Here is a 16,125-nt window from a genome sequence, read left to right as displayed (position 1 = left end):
AGACTAAAACCTGGCTAGGAGTAGCAGGGTGCAGAAGGCAGTGGCACCCCGCTCCAGCACTCTTGCCTGGAAAATCCCATGGACGGAGGAGCCTGGTGGGCTGCAGTCCATGGGGTCACTAAGAGTCGGACACGACTGAGCGACTTCACTTTCACTTTTCACTTTCATGCATTGGAGAAGGAAATGGCAACCCACTCCAGTGTTCTTGCCTGGAGAATCCCAGAGACGGCGGAGCCTGGTGGGCTGCCGTCTATGGGGTCACACAGAATCTGACACGACTGAGGCAACTTAGCAGCAGCAGCAGGAGTAGCAGGGAGGCAGACTGCAGCCCAACATGAGTGGATATTTTATTGACCATTCATGGGGTAGTGAGCATCCTGTCACTAGGGGAATGCAAGCAGAAGCTGATGGTTAGTTGTCAGAGATGTCTTGTGAATGATTCAGATGTGGATTATGGGAGATGTTAATCACCTGGTAGAATCTTGTCTTTTTTGTCTTTAGATGAAACTAAACCCAGAAGGTCACACCCGAGGTCATACAGTCATTGACATTAGTCATTTCTGGCTCAGTGCAGCTTTATTTACAAAAAAGAAAAAATTGAGAATAACCTAAACGTACAATCGCAGGGGACTTGTTAAGTAAACTACAGGACACATAATCTGCCACCAAAATAATCATTCTGAACATGCAGAAAAATTCAGAAGAAAATGCTTTTAAAGTTTATCAAAAACGGCGCACGGGATATATTATTTGGTGAAGGAAGTTACAGAGCAGTGTGCATGTTCCCCACTTTTGTGAAATAATAATAACACTGTATGTTAACACATGCATTGGGAAAAAAAAATTGGCTACAAACCACTTCTGGTTACGTTTGGATTAGGTATCTTGGGGAGCTAGAATTTACTAAGTACTTTAGTACACTAGGCACCGTTCTAGACACTTTGCATGTGTGAACTCAGCTAATGAGCCTGTGAGATGGGACTGTCAGCCTTTCTGCAACAAGCTGAGGCACAGCAATGTCAGGTGACTTGCCCAAGGTTATGGGGTTAGTAAGTACTAGAGCTGGGATTTCAACTTGGGCAGTCTATCTTGGGCACCTGGGTGTTTAACTACCTAACTTTAGCCCAGATAACTCCTAAGTCTTCTTCTACTTCTGAAAGACTAGCAAGAAAGGATTCCAAGGCTTCTGCTACCTCACCAGTAAATACGGCAGTAAGTACCGGTTTCTAGAGCTCAGCCCTCATGGTCAGCCTCGGTTTTGATTTCTGGCCTTTTTCTGGCCATCAGTACTTCTTTTTTTTTTTTTTTTAATTTTAAATTTTGTTTTGGGGTATAGCTGATTAATGAGGTTGTGGTAGTTTCAGGTGAACAGCAAGGAACTCAGCCATATATATACATGTATCCATTCTCCCCAAAATGTCCCCCCTATCTGGGCTGCCACATAACATTGGGCAGAATTCCATGTGCTACACAGTAGGGCCTTGTCGCTCATCTATGTTTTAAATATAGCAGGGTGTACATGTCCATCCCAGACCCCCTAACTATCCCTCTCCCCGATCCTCCTCCCTTACCCCAGCAACCATAAGATTGTTTCTAAGTCTGTGAGCCTCTTTCTGCTTTGTAAGTCCATTGGTATAATTTCTTTCTAGATTCCACATATAAGGGATGTCATGCGATATTTCTCCTTCTTTGTCTGACTTACTTCACTCAGGATGACAATCTCTAGGCCCATCCATGTTGCAAATGTCATCATTTCATTTTTAATGGCCGAGTAATATTCCACTGTGTATACGTACCATATCTTCTTTATCCATTCCTCTGGGGATGGACATTTAGGTTGCTTCCGTGTCTTTGGTCATGGAAGTTTCCTTAACAGGACATTCCCCTATGAGGAGGACAAGTGAATGTGACCCTTGTTGGCCTGGGTCCTGTACCAGCAGTTTGTGAACCAGGCAGCTGTACCTACCTACCCAGGGGCACCAAATGTCAGGCAGATGAGCACTAGAGATTTCCAGTCGCTGCCAGCCCCTGGGCTTGGAGCCCCTGATGGTTGTGTTTACATGCTGGCAAACTCAGTGATGATGGCAGCTGGTTCCCACAGGGGCATCCTAAAGCCCTGTGTGTCCTGATCCTGCCCAGTGAGGGACAGACCACTTGACAAGAGGACCAAGCTCCTGAATGAACAGAAAGGCTTTCTTTAATAAAAGGGAGCTGACCCCACAGGTGGCCTCTCCCAGAAGATTGGTCAAAAGGGGAGTTTTCTCTCTACCTCTCAGACTCTTGCAAAAGGCTCCTGTTTTCTGATGACAGTTCCAGATAGTCTGACTCCAAATCTTCAAGGCAGGGTCCCTGGGAAAGCATATAGGATCTAGAGCAGAAATGTCATAAATCAAATGTTAATTGTCAACTCTAGGTGGGAGGTGAACAGCTTTTCACTGTAACTTTCTTTCAACTTTTTAGGTTTATGTTTGAAATTTTTCATAACAAAATGTTGGGGGAAAATGTTCTGTGTGTACCTGCTGTCCCCCCAGGCATCGACATGCTCCTGCCCTCATCGACTCAGATCCAAACGACACGAGCCCAGGGACTTTTGACTGTTGTATCCTCAGCACCTGGTGCTTAGTCCACAGCAGGTGCTCAAGAAATACCTGTCGACTGAATAACAGCTGCCGATTCTGGAATGCCAAGCACTGGACCCAGCACTTTACAGACATTATTTCATTTACTTTGTCCCTCAAACCTGTGAGTACAGGCATCACCACTCCCATTTGACAGATGAGAAAACTGCTGCTCAGAGAAGTGATGCAAGCACCCAAAGTCACATAGCTGGTAAACAGCAGAGTCGGAACCCAACCCACATCCATCCAATGCCACGGCTTGTGCCCTCAACTGCTTTGCAATTCTGTCTTCCATTAACTAAACCACTTACAGTCTCAATTTCCTTATGAGTCAAATAAGATGAGCTGCTTTGCTTTCCTCACAGAGTTATTATAAATGTGAGACTACATAAGCATGCTTGGCAACCTGTGTTTTGGAAATGAAGATGGGCAAGTGGCGCCATGACTGTGGCCTCCTGGTCTGAGTGACCAGACTTCCTACGGTATGATGAATCAAATCAGAGAGACTACGCTTGGTCCTTGGAAGCAAAACTATGACCAACCTAGCATATTAAAAAGCAAAGACATTACTTTGCTAACAAAGGTCCATCTAGTCAAAGCTATGGTATTTCCAGGAGTCTTGTATGAATGTGAGAGTTGGATTATAAAGAAAGCTGAGCACCGAAGAAATGATATTTTTGAATTGTGGTGTTGGAGAAGACTCTTGAGAGTCCCTTGGACTGTAAGGAGATCCAACCAGTCCATCCTAAAGGAGATCAGTCCTGGGTGTTCATTGGAAGGACTGATGCTAAAGCTGAAACTTCAATACTTTGGCCACCTGATGCGAAGAGCTGACTCATTGGAAAAGACCCTGATGCTGGGAAAGATTGAGGGCAGGAGGAGAAGGGGATGACAGAGGACGAGATGGTTGGATGGCTTCACTGACTCAATGGACATGAGTTTGAGTAGGCTCTGGGAGCTAGTGATGGACAGGGAGGCCTGGTGTGCTGCAGTTCATGGGGTCGCAAAGAGTTGGACACGACTGAGCGGCTGAGCTGAACTGTAGCTTTCACGTGTGATCGTCCATTTTCTGTAGAAACTCTATGAGAACATTTACCATGTCCTCCTCATCTGAGTTAAATATTGGAAAACTCAGTCACGGGCAGGGACCAAGGAGGTAAGTAGGTGCCCCTCATCTTCTCTCTGGAATCCTGTCCACACCAAAGGTGTGATTCTGACCTGGGCATGCTTAGTTAGAGTGTGGCTAAGTCAATTATTTATCTATTTAACAAACATGAGCGTTGGAGTCAGGTGACCTGGGTTCAAATCCTAGCTCTGCAAATTATTAGCTGTGTGACCTTGGGTAAGATGATCAATATCTCTGAGTCTGTTTCCTTATCTCTAAAGTGGAGAAAATCAGTATCCATCTCATAGGCTGGTTGTAAAGATTAAATGAGGTAGTAAACATAAAGTGTCACATATGTAGAGAACTTACCATAAATGTTAGAAATCGTTATTATTGCATAAGCTTGACATGTTTACCTTAGAAAACCTCAAAAATGCAGAGGTGTGTAAAACTTACACAGAGCACCCATGATTTCATCATCTCTCCAAACCAGCTCTACTCTTTTTGTACACAATCTTTCAGATTTTTTTCTATTCATATGAATTTATGCCTTGTTTTTTCCCCTACAAAAAATGAGATTATACAGCACGTGTTTAGTAACTTGCTTTTTTTCATGAACAGTATATCACAAGTAGTTTCCAAACCAGGAAAAATCTTTCTACAACACTATTATGGCAGATAAAGGTCCAGGCTCAGACATTAGACTACCTGGATTTGAATTCTGCTCTATCACTTACTGTGTGACCTTAGGCAAATGACTTAGCTTCTCTGTGCCACAGTTTTCTCATCTGTAATATGGCACCAGTAGTAATCTCTTGGGCTCCCCAGGTGGTGCTAGTGGTAAAGAACTCGCCTGCCAATGCAGGAGACATGGGTTCAGTTCCTGGGCTGAGAAGATCCCCTGAAGGCAGGCATGGCAACCCACTCCAGTATTCTTGCTTGGAAAATCCCATGGAATGAGGAGCCTAGCAGGCTACAGTGCATAGAGTCGCAGAGTCAGACACGACTGAAGTGCCTTAGCAGGCATGCACAGTAATCTCTTCCTTATAGGGTTGCTGTGAGGGTTAGATCAAAACGCATAGGATACTTAGAGGAGTATCCACATAAAATAAGTGTTACATGTCATCATTCTCCAGGGCACACTGACTTCCATGGTAAGGCTATGTGATCATTTGTTTGACCAGGCACCTCTGTGGGATATCGTGTTATTTATAAAACTGTTTCTGTTCTAAACACTACTATAAATATACTTCATTAATAGGGTTCTCTGGGGGATGCAGACACATGTATAAGAGGTGGCCATCCCAAGTCTGGATTTTCCTGTGACTCCCATGAGACAGGAACAAAGCTAAGGCAGGTGGGCCAGCCTTGCCTGGTGGGCTTGAGGGGATAAAAGCTGCTGAAAAGGTGGGCATGCAATTTCCTTGGATGTGAAACAGCATGTGATGATCTCCTCTAGGGTATTCTGAGCTCAGTTGAAACTTATGCGCCAATTCCAACCCCTTGGCCATCTGAAAGTCCCAAGAGAAAAGGAGGAATAGCCCTGAATTCCTGTCTGGCACTTGGTGTTTGGAATGAGAGCAAATGATTTCTCTTTCCTGTCTTACTCATCTGTTAAATGGCCACTGCTGATCTCCCCTGCTTCCTGATTGGTGGAGGAAGTGTGGGGAGCTGGGGAGCTCCGTGTTAGGCAGGAGGCCTGCCTCATCTCAGGCCAGTTTTGCGTGCTGAAGATCCTAAAAGGTCTTTTCAGTTTGAAAGGCTGGAACTTAGGCAAAGCCAAAGGGGTTTGGGGTAAGGTGGGCCAGGAAAATACAGAGTCCAGCTGGGGCAGGAGGAGTGAGAGGAAGGGAATGGAGAAGGGAAGACTTACAGTGGTATGTCCTTGGACTCTTGACAAGAAGGCCTTTCCCATCATTCCATTCCAGCCGATCATTAGATCAACCACCCTTAACGTCAAGAGTTATTTACAGGCACCAGAGGAGTTGCCTAGAGCATCAAGGCTACATACAGCTTAGCTTGTGACTCAAGCCAAATTCCTTTACCATAGCAATTGCATGATCTTGTTTTCTCTGAGCTTCAGTTTTCTCATCCGCAAAATGGAGCTAATATGTTCTGCTTCTAAACATACGGCTTGAAGTGATTCTAGGAGGTAATCTTGGCACAGAGTGGACAGGTCACTCAACTCAGGACACCAGCAAGTTGATATCTCAAGTGGGACTGGAACCCAGACCTCCAGATTGCTTCTTCTTGGGCCATCACCCTGGGATTCTCTCTGCCCTTCCTCTGCTGCTATGAAGCCCAACAACTAACAATAACTCTCAGCCACTCCATACTTCTCCACAGCATGGAATGCCCTTGTCAGGAACCTGGTTGATGGGAGGCTAGCCAGAGAGCTTCAGAAAGCTGGTAAGTGACCCCAGTGCCTCTCTCATTTTTTGGACTATTAACCCATCCATTCCACAGTGTGCCTTGGCACTGTCCTAGACAACAGGGACCTAATGGGGAGTAGGAAAGACCAAAGATATGGCCTCTAACCTTGCAGGGTTGACTGTCTTAGTTGCTGGCCCAGGTAATCTGGAAACTTGCAGTCATGGAGAAGAGGGCTATTCCAGTTGGCAGACCCCATGGAGTCTGAAGCCATGATCTCACCATGTACCTATGCCTTCAAGCCTCCAGTAATATTGATTTAGGTATCCTTCTCCATGAACCAACCTGTATCCTTTTCCATGAATCAACCTGCCTTGGCAACCAACCTTGGCAACTTGGCAACAGAAGTCTTTTTCTATTGCTTCAAGCAAAGCATTAGGTTCAGATGCTTTCACAATGATAGGTAGCCTTGGTGAAACTTTGAGCTCACAGAGTTTGTTATCCTTGGCTGCCCAGTGACACTTTATCAACAGACTGGAGTAGAGGTGAAGGATGAAAAACAGATATACTGTTAACAGAAATGACTTGCAGTAACCTACTGCATGTCTGGCCCTGAGAGTTCATCATCTGCTAACAGGCTTCAAACAAACCTGAGTGAAAACAGAGGCTCTGAGACATTCAGTAACTTGCCAAAACTAGTAAGTGGCCAAGCTGGAATTTCAATCCTGATCTGAAAAAGCAGATACTCTTGCAATTTTTCTAAATGCATCTCTACAGGGTATGAATCCAGTCCCCAAGAAGCTTTTCATCCAGGTGAATAGACAAGCCTCATCCAAGAAACCACAAATTAGGAACAGTACTGGTGGAGATGTTCTCTGTAGAAGCAAAGGCACGTAAGAGGGAAGACATAGTTGTCTTAGTGGATTTGAGGACAGTGAATAGATTAAGGCTTGCTGGCCTGGGGAGGCCTGGAAGAGGGGTGGGTCCCCCTTGTGACCAGCTTTGGATGCCATAATAAACAGAATGGGTCTTCTCTTCCAGGCACTGGGTAATCTTTGTGAAGATTTGTGACAGTATAAAGTAACAGCAGCAGTTGAGGATGATGCATTTCAGATAAATTACAAGTTCCTTCTTGGGGTGGGTTTTTATTTAAGGGAATGATCACAGGGCTGGGATATGTCCATGCATCCCAGGACAAAACAAGATGGCATCTGGTTTCCTGTAAGTTTTTTAGGTGTGTTGTAAGACCATCTAACAGTCGTCGGTTGGTGAATGGTTAAGTTGGTATAGTCACGTGATAGAATATTTTGCAACCATCAGAAATATTTAGGAAGGATGAATTCATTATAACATGTAAAAATGCTTATGTCAAAGAACAGAACTACAAAACTGAAAGTCTTAATAATAGTAAAAACAACAGTAATAGTAGTAATATATCATCCAAGGGGAGGAAAGTGGAAAGAAAGGGAAAAATACAGAATGCTAACAGTAGTTCTGTTAAGGTGATGAGATCCATGGGTGACTTTCCCACCCCAGGCCCTCAGCAACTTCTCTACGTTTCCCCAGTTTTTCTTTACTGACATGCATTCCGCTTTTGGACATCTATTCTTTTCTTTTCTCTTAAAAAAAAAAAAAACCCAAACAACTTTGTCTTTCCAAACTGCTATTTTGTCATACCTATGCTGCAGGGGAGCAATGAGGAGCAAAAGAACAAACAGATGCAGAGTACCCAGAGCGGTGCTTCGCACAGCATTGGGCGCTCTAGGACTGTTAGGTGAGAAGGGTCGCATGACCCGGCTTCCCCGCGGCACCAGAACCCTGCCCGGGGGCACAGACTCTTCCGACGTCGACGCTCGCCAGGTCCAGCAAGCACGGTGACCAAAGAAGCTGCCGCCGCCGCCGCCGCCGCCAAAGTGAGCCCTGCGGACGTGGAGCCCGGGCCGCACCGCCCCACACACACCCACTTCAGCAACCTCGCGCGACGGAGCGCGCACCACGGCCCCACCCCCTATGACGCGCCTCCAGGAGGCGGGATCACGGAGGCCCCGCCCCGCGCTCCTCCGATTGGCCGCCGCGCTGTCACCACCACGTCGCGGGAAGCTGGCGGTGTGTGTGTGTGTGTGTGTGTGTGTGTGTGTGTGTGTGTGTGTGTATGCGGTTTGCTTTGTCATTCGTATCCCCGTCGCTCGCAGACGCGGCCGGCTTGGCCGAGCACTCCAGGATCCTCAGGAAGGGCCCCCGGCTTCTCCCGGACGAGGAGGATGCGGCCAGCCCCTTACATAAGGATGCGGCGGACTGGAGTTTCAGTTCAGCGCAGAAACGCACATGCCGCAAACCCAGGCCTCGCGATTTCATAGGGCGCTAGGGATAGCTTAATAATGAAAAAAAGCACTGCATGCGCTAATGTGAATTCTCATACAGTGAAATGCAGCCCAACAATAAAGAAATGCACCTTCGTAACAAGGCAGAATATAGGATGTTATATTTATAGGGCCTATTTATAAGCCTCTATTTAAATCGTTTCTGATAGGCTCGGACGCAGGCCCAGACACCTTCATGATTGGTGCACTCTTCTGTCCTTCAAAGAGGTAGGTTCTAGAGTCCGTTTTGCCTCAGCGGGCCCCGGGATTGGCCGGCAGCAGCGTAGCGGCGCCTGCGATTGGTCCGAGGGGCCGTCCGTCGGAGCGGTGGAGGCGGGGCAGGCGGCTGGCTGGTGCTGGGGCGGGCGGGCCCCGGAATTGTCATTTCTTTGTTTCCGAAGGCGGAGGAAGCTCTGAGCGCCCCCCTCCCTCCTCCCCGTCCCACCCCCTCCCCCCCCGGGTGCTGGCTCCATGTCTGTGTGACCGGCCCCAGGGGTAGAGTCCAGGCCCGACGCGGGGCGGGCCGGCGGCGGCGGCTGAGGTGAGAGACGGCGGCGGCGGCGCGGGCACCCGGCCCCCCAGCGGGAGGATGAAGCGGCGGAACGCCGACTGCAGTAAGCTCCGCCGCCCCCTAAAGCGGAACCGGATCACCGAGGGCATCTACGGCAGGTGAGTGGCGGAGCCCCCCGCCTCCGCCGGCGCGGGCCCCGCGGGCCCCCCGGCCGGCTCCGGAGGGGCCGGGCCCCGTTATGTAACCCCGACTAGGCCGCACGCCCGCCCCGGGGGCTCCTCGGAGGAGTGCTGCCCAGGAGGGAGAGGGCCCCGGGGGTCCGCCCCGGGGAGCGCGGGGCGTGGCGAGGGCCGCCGGCCCGGCTTCGAGGGCGCGGCGGGCGCGGGCTGAGGGAGCCGCCGCGCCGCCGTTGGGAGCGTCCCGGCCCCGCCGGGGGGGAGGGGCGGCGACCCCTTCCCCGCCCGTGCCCGCCGGGCCCTCGGGGCCGCTCCCGGGGCCCACGGGCCGCCTCTGGCCCCCCGCCCCTCAGTCCCCTCTGGCCCGGGAGTCGCCGGCCCGGGCTGCGAGGCGCGTGGACCATATGCCCCGGTGACGGGGAAGGCTGGCAAAGTTGGGAGCAGACAGGGGCCCCCCCGCGGTCCCTCGGCTGACCGGGCAGGTGGTCACGTTGCCCCTCTCGCCTTTTACTTCTCTTACGGGATCTCAAACTTGACACCGACACGGCTGAAGCTCATACCCACCCCCCAAATCATGCGCTGTGGCCCCGCTCCAGACTCAGGCGAGATGACCCTTTTCTCAGCCGCATTATTTTGACAATTCTAAGCAGATAGTTTTCTTCGAACCCGTTAAAAGGGGTTTTTTCTCCAAACTCACGTGGTTTTTTGGTTTTTTGTTTGTTTTGTTTTTAATCCTCCCCAAAGCAAAGCCGTGTCCCTTTAAATAGAAATTGAATTCAATACCGAGGGATAGGACAACAGGTTCACCGGGCAACTAAGTGACCATCCCAGCTTCCCTCAGCAGCGTTTGTGTTCAACTGTTATTTTCTGGTTCTCACTGTGTTAATTCTAAATGGTACTTGCCCTGATAAAGAAATGATTTTAGAGGAGAAGTGGTTAGTTTACAAAGGAGAATTCTCAGGATGTGCATATAAGCTTAACTGAGTCCTGGTGGTGTTTTACAGTTTAGCTTTTTTACCTGTGGAACTTAGAGAAATATGTGAGGTAACTGATGACACCCAAGTTGCCTGAGCATAACTGGGCACCTTGCTTATGCTACTGTTGACACATTTAGAAAGATTCCTTTTCACAAGCAGCTGACTGATGTAAACATTGGGTGTTTTCTTTATTTCAAGCTTAAAAGCAGTTAAGAAGTCAGTTAAAGTAAGAAGTTCTCGGATATATTCTTATGTAAGGAGCCACAGATCATAGGAAGAGTTCATTCATTCAACAAATACCTGCATTATGTACCAGGCCCTATTCTAGCTAGTAAGGGTATAGCAGTAAGTCAAGCAGGCCAAAAATCCATGCTGAATCAATCAAACCTGACCAATTAAGCAAAAGCTGTAAAAGCAGAAAACGTTTTTCCTACAAATTTAATGGATGGGGGAAAGTTCTCTTCAAGTTACACACACTATAATTTTTGAATAAGGGAAGGGTTTTCCCCCTGCCTATTGAAAATGATTTGAACAATTTAATATTAATGGGGACACAATAGAGAAAGCATATTAAACAGAGTTGGTAAACCAAGGACAACGGTGCTATTTGAATGGCCGCTATTTACTGTAATGTGTGATGATGTACCTGTTTATAGTCAGAAGACTGAGAATCCCATACTTTCCATGTTTTCTGTTGTATTTCAGCTTCTCTTGCATTTGAACACACACGCGCAGTTTAGTACGTGCCCCATAGTTGCCACTTAGTGTGCATCAGTGTGAAGAGACGAATTTATTGTTTAATGAAGGTCCATTATTTTACTAATGAACTTCTGAAATTTGAATTTTCTTACCCTAAAGGTTAATAGTAAATACGCTATACAGCTATTCAGTTTCATCTGTAAGATTGTGAAACCAATAGTATTTCAGCTCTCAAATCTGTTTAAGCTTCTCTTTGATACTCTTTAAGTTAAATGTTAATAAAAGACCTACGTATATTTCTGTCTTTTCTCTTGGAGTGCCATATATCAAGTGAGCGGTTCAATTTACTCATCTGTTTCTTAGTTTATATTATTTATATTTCTTAGTTTATATTATTATATTATGGAATATTATTATATTATGGAATATTATGGAATATTATTATATTATGGAATATTATGATCTGAAGAACAAGATCATAGTGTTAAGGTTTTTTGCAGTTTTGTTTTCAAAAAGAGATTTAGAAAATTTCCAGTTATTTCTGAAGCAGACAGAATGAGTGAGCTAGTTCTGAATTGTGGTGTTTGAGGATTTGTGAGTATCAAATTTCTGTTCATCATCACATTTAAGTCTACACTAAATTGTTTGTAACACCATCTATTGCCCATTTTGTGTCTCAATGTCTGGCCAATTTGGTCTCATTAAATAGAGAGCTTTGTTTTTTCCTGAGGCTCTGTTGACAGTTCTGATAACCACTGTCTACTGTTTCACAGCATAACCTTTCATGGACTTAATATTTGTGTGTTCTCAGTCTGCACAGCTCTGAGCTTGGGCTAACAAGGAGGGAGCTGTGGCGAAGAGAGCACTGGACTGAGAGTGTCAGGAGACCTAGGCTCAGACTCAAGTGTCCCAGCTCTGCTGTGTGGGACAGACAAGGCAGCCACAGCTTTGAGCCCTAGTTCTTTCACCTGTCAAGTGAGTTTTGAGGACTAAAAGGAGATAATGTCCAGTTTGTAAAATTTTGTATAAATTCTAGCATCTTAATACAAAATTATTTAGCATGTTGTTGTTATCACAGTTTACCATATTTGGTTTATTTTTTAAAGGAGTCAGGAAAAACCATAAAATTTGTTACAACTATCAACAAAAGTTGAGTAGTCAAAACAAGGGATCAGTTGCTGCTTGGTCTTGCTGAGGAAAAAAAAAAAAAAATCCCTGTTGCTGAGATGCTTTTAATCATGGGCTGCAATCCAGCAACTGTGACAGACGTGATTGTCTAATGATACCATTATTATCAGTATGGCTGTGGTAGAATTCTGTTTCAGGGGCAAGGTAGATGGAAAGTGAATTTTTAACATTATGTTAATGTTACCTGCATTTATGTATATAGCCATCATTTGAAAACTGAAATGTATTAGAAATATGTTATTCCAGTCAAGTTAATAATCAAAAATAAGAGAAAGGAAATGGGAATTGTGATCATTTTCTTTTACATTATTATGGGCTAAAACTTCAATGTCATTTTGAAAAAATCTGAGCCCACACAGAACCTGACACAGAATAGGAATTCAGTGCTCAATGTTGAACAAATGAATTAGTAAAAAATGCATATAAGCCAATCCATTCTACTCATTTAAGAACCTGCATTGTTTAGGTAATTACGGAGGATACAGGATAAGATATGATTCCTTGTCTTCAAGGAGTTTACAGTCTAGGAGATCATATTAATTCCCTCTTAAATCTGCGTAGTGATTTTGAGGTTCCAGAGAACTTTAAGTTCTGTCCAAGTAAAAATATTTTAGTTGAATTAAATTTTCACTTGCTGGTTTACCTGATGCATTAACAGACTTACTTTGCCCTGTGCTATTTTATGGTGAAGTAGGCAGTCACCACTAAGTGAGGAAATACATATACTCAACTGAAATTGATGTGAAAACACTTTGGAAATTATGAAAAAAGTTTTTGATAAGAGAAAGTAAAATGAGTAAGTCTACTTAACTGTAACATTTCAGAAGCCCTTGGCTTTTGGGGGCAGTGACGCTCCCTGTGTCTGCCTTCACACACGCACCAGACACTCCCCAAAGTAATATCTAACTGCTCCACGCCGTGGCTGTTCAGGTGAGATGGGGTTGGAGTTTTTAAAAGCCTTAAGGGAATTCTGTGTGGTTCCACATCTTTCATCTTGCCGGGTTCCCCACCCACTCTGAGAATTACTGACTTTATAGTAGGAAGATGAGGAGACAAGCTTTGGTGAGTAGGAGATGGAGGCAGAAACATTTATGTTTAAAGTCTCTGCAGTTAAAATCGTTGCTTACCCAAGTACGTATAATAAGAATTTTAAGTAAGGCATGCGTGTGTTTTAAGTTTCCGGAAATTATTTTATATCTGAAACTGGTAGTTGAAGGAAGCACCCCTTCACTTGTGGATTTATGGATACTTCCTGTCATGGTGTGCCGAGTTCTGCTTGTAATATGTTGCCTGCAGGTTAAGCAGCGTAATACTGTACCTGACTTTTACATTTTAGGACTGGGGACTTCCCTGGTATGTACCATAACTTTTCCCATCTTTATTTCAGAGAATTTTCTGGCCTTTGACTTTCTGTAAATGGTCAAAGTTTATATACTTCTCAGCTTCCTAATTTCCTTTTTCAGACCCTTGTCTGAATAATCTCATCTCCAGAGATTTCACTCACTGCTTTTCCTACTGTCTTTTCCTAAGCCTGGTTTTAGACTTCTTTGGGCCGTGCTTATTAAAGCCACTCGAGGCGGGCCTGACCCTTGGCTGCCTTAATTGTACATGTGTTCTGCAACTGAAACCCCAGATACCAGTGTTGCAACCTCACAGTCTAAAAGCATTTTGATCATCTCGTAGACCTTAACTTCAGTGGTGCTGGACTTGACAGAAAAGTGATAAATGCAGTATTGTTTTAGAGGGATATTGGGGAAAGGGGTAAATACAATGGAAAATTTAGAAACTGAAGTGTTTTCACTAACCTTTCTACAGAGGTGTTTAGCTTAACTCTTACATTTTTAGTTTCTGTGGAATACATTTAAACAAATCTTCCACGCTGGAATTCTGTACTTTATTTTTGCTAGTAGTGTATTACCTTAAAAAAATAAAGTACTTTCCTCCAGCTTTCATTTATGATTCTTCTTGTCTGAGTGTTCTTGACAGTTTAGTTTCATTAGATATTCTGAAAATTACTTTAAGTTGCTGCTATCAGTTGAGGTGGGGAAGGGAGTGAACATGATCTATTTCAGTACTTCAGATTATTTGCTTAAAAGCATCCTGTTTTATTAATGATACTTTCCTTTTTCTTCATATTGGTTCCTTGTGGCTTTTCTTGAACCTCACTAGATTTGGAGATTGATTTTAATAGTAATCTTAATAGCTTATTATTTTCACTTTCTTGTTATATACCTATATACTGTGGACCCAATCCATGTTCTGTAAACACTTTTATTTCCAGAGTCTTTTTCTTTGGCCATTTCTCCCAGGTTTCCTAGATACTAACCCTTTGTGGTTCTATGTGGCTATATGTGTGTTTTGTTCTGTCATTTTCTAGGCTACCATCCAGGTGATATACTTATGGGGCTATAACAAGGTAGAACATACATCTTGTGGAGTCTGGAGGATCAGATAGAAATTTTATAAACTTAGTTGAAACCTCAAAGTGAAATACTATAATATGGGTTACTTTTCTTGATGAAATTTAGTGTGCCCTTCAAATATAGCTATTACTTTATTCTTTAGGCTTCCCAGATTTGGGTGTAATTATTTTACTTGGATCATTTTCAAGAAATAGGTCCAGAAGAAAAATAAATTTCTTCTCAACAAGCTGCATAAGTAGAACGGTACGTACCGACAGGAGAAACACATACCCTCTGCTGCCCTTTTTTTTCCCCATCATGGATTTCTTAAAATACCTGAGGAGTAACTATTTCCTCAAGGTCTCTCACCTTCAGGCAATGCATTCTGGTAATGGAAACTTTTTTTAAAAATGTAATCAACTATTAGAGTATATTCTTTGAGGCTTTCTGTCTTTACTTTTACATTTAGTTTAACTGACATCAAACTGGCCTCAGCTCATCAGCCTTCTTAAGGTGCCTGTCATGCCCAGACTTGGAAGCCCCTGCATAGCATTGGCTTGCCTTCCTTTGTATTTTTACCTCTGCTACCCTTAAGAGCCACGTGCTGACATTGACTCACAGGGCTATAACGTCAGAAGTCGTTTATCCCTCACCCATCTCCTCTGTTGCCATTTCTGTTTTGGAGGTTTTGCATTTAGTGGCTTGAAATGGTGCGCCCAGTCCACTTTAGGTGTATCCATAGGAATCACTGATTCATTAAGGCTGTTGGGGATCTGCTTCCTACCCAGAGCAGGGGAGTTGGCTAAAAGTAATCACACTCTTGTTTAAAATTATATTATTACTTTGCTCATCTTCAAAACACTTATAAAACCCAAATAAGCTGCTCTGTACTAAAGTCAGTACTCTGCCTATCTTGTAGTGAGGTCACTTGAGCTCTGGAGAGAATGGGGACCGTATTCTTTGTCAAACAAAAACCCCTGTCTCAGATGATAGAAGTACTAAGGTTGGAGTCTTCTTTCACAGATGTAATAAGTTTTATTTTCTTGTCTTTTTCTAGGCTTGACAAACTATACCTCATGGTTCATTGTGTTTCTGGCTTTTTTAAAAAATGAGTCGTCTTTTTATTTTTAAACTACGACTTTCTCTATTACAGTGACCATTCTGTGAGTATGACTGTTATTGGACAGCAGTCTTGAATTGTCCCATCTTTTGTGCCTTGGCTGTTTCTGTAAAGAGCATTTGACTTTAGCATCTTTTTCTGCTTTTAAAGCTTCATAGTGTTTACAAATTAAGTTTACTGATTCATAGTTTATGAATTAAGGTACTGAGGGTTTATTTTGTAAAGTGTTTTTGCTTATTTTTTTAAAGCTTGGCTCTCCTGGAAAATTAAAGAATTATGTAACTTGAATATATACACACAAAGAGATATAAAGAAGGGCAGTAATATTTATTGTGCCTGTAACAAGATGGGGAAGTCGAATGTGATAGTTAAGCATATGGGCTTTAACATCATACAAACTTGGGTTCAGGTAATGTCCCTGACACTAGTTATGTGATTTTGAACAAGTCATTTGCCTGCTTTAACCCTCAGTTTTCTCATCTGTAAAATGAGGATAGTAAATATTATCTTTAGGATTGTTATAAGGATAATTGACCTAAGTCATGTGAAATACTTAACATAGTGTCTGACACAGGCATGGTTGCTTGAAAAGTTGATTT

The 16,125-nt window shown here is 44.2% G+C and overlaps 1 protein-coding gene across 1 annotated transcript in view; it reads left to right on the top strand.

Annotated features, from left to right (window-relative positions):
- The first annotated feature begins 8,717 nt into the window (after nucleotides 1–8,717).
- MACO1 (macoilin 1) overlaps nucleotides 8,718–16,125 on the top strand; it is a 68,224-nt gene continuing 60,816 nt past the window's right edge. Inside the window, exon 1 of the mRNA XM_069575014.1 lies at nucleotides 8,718–9,122. Coding sequence (XP_069431115.1) covers nucleotides 9,043–9,122 — 80 coding nt within the window. The 5' untranslated portion in view covers nucleotides 8,718–9,042. The remainder of the gene's footprint in view (nucleotides 9,123–16,125) is intronic.

The sequence above is a fragment of the Ovis canadensis genome, chromosome 2 (assembly GCF_042477335.2).
Source record: "Ovis canadensis isolate MfBH-ARS-UI-01 breed Bighorn chromosome 2, ARS-UI_OviCan_v2, whole genome shotgun sequence".
Classification (NCBI taxonomy): Eukaryota; Metazoa; Chordata; class Mammalia; order Artiodactyla; family Bovidae; genus Ovis; species Ovis canadensis.
This window is presented reverse-complemented; position numbering and strand designations above follow the sequence as displayed.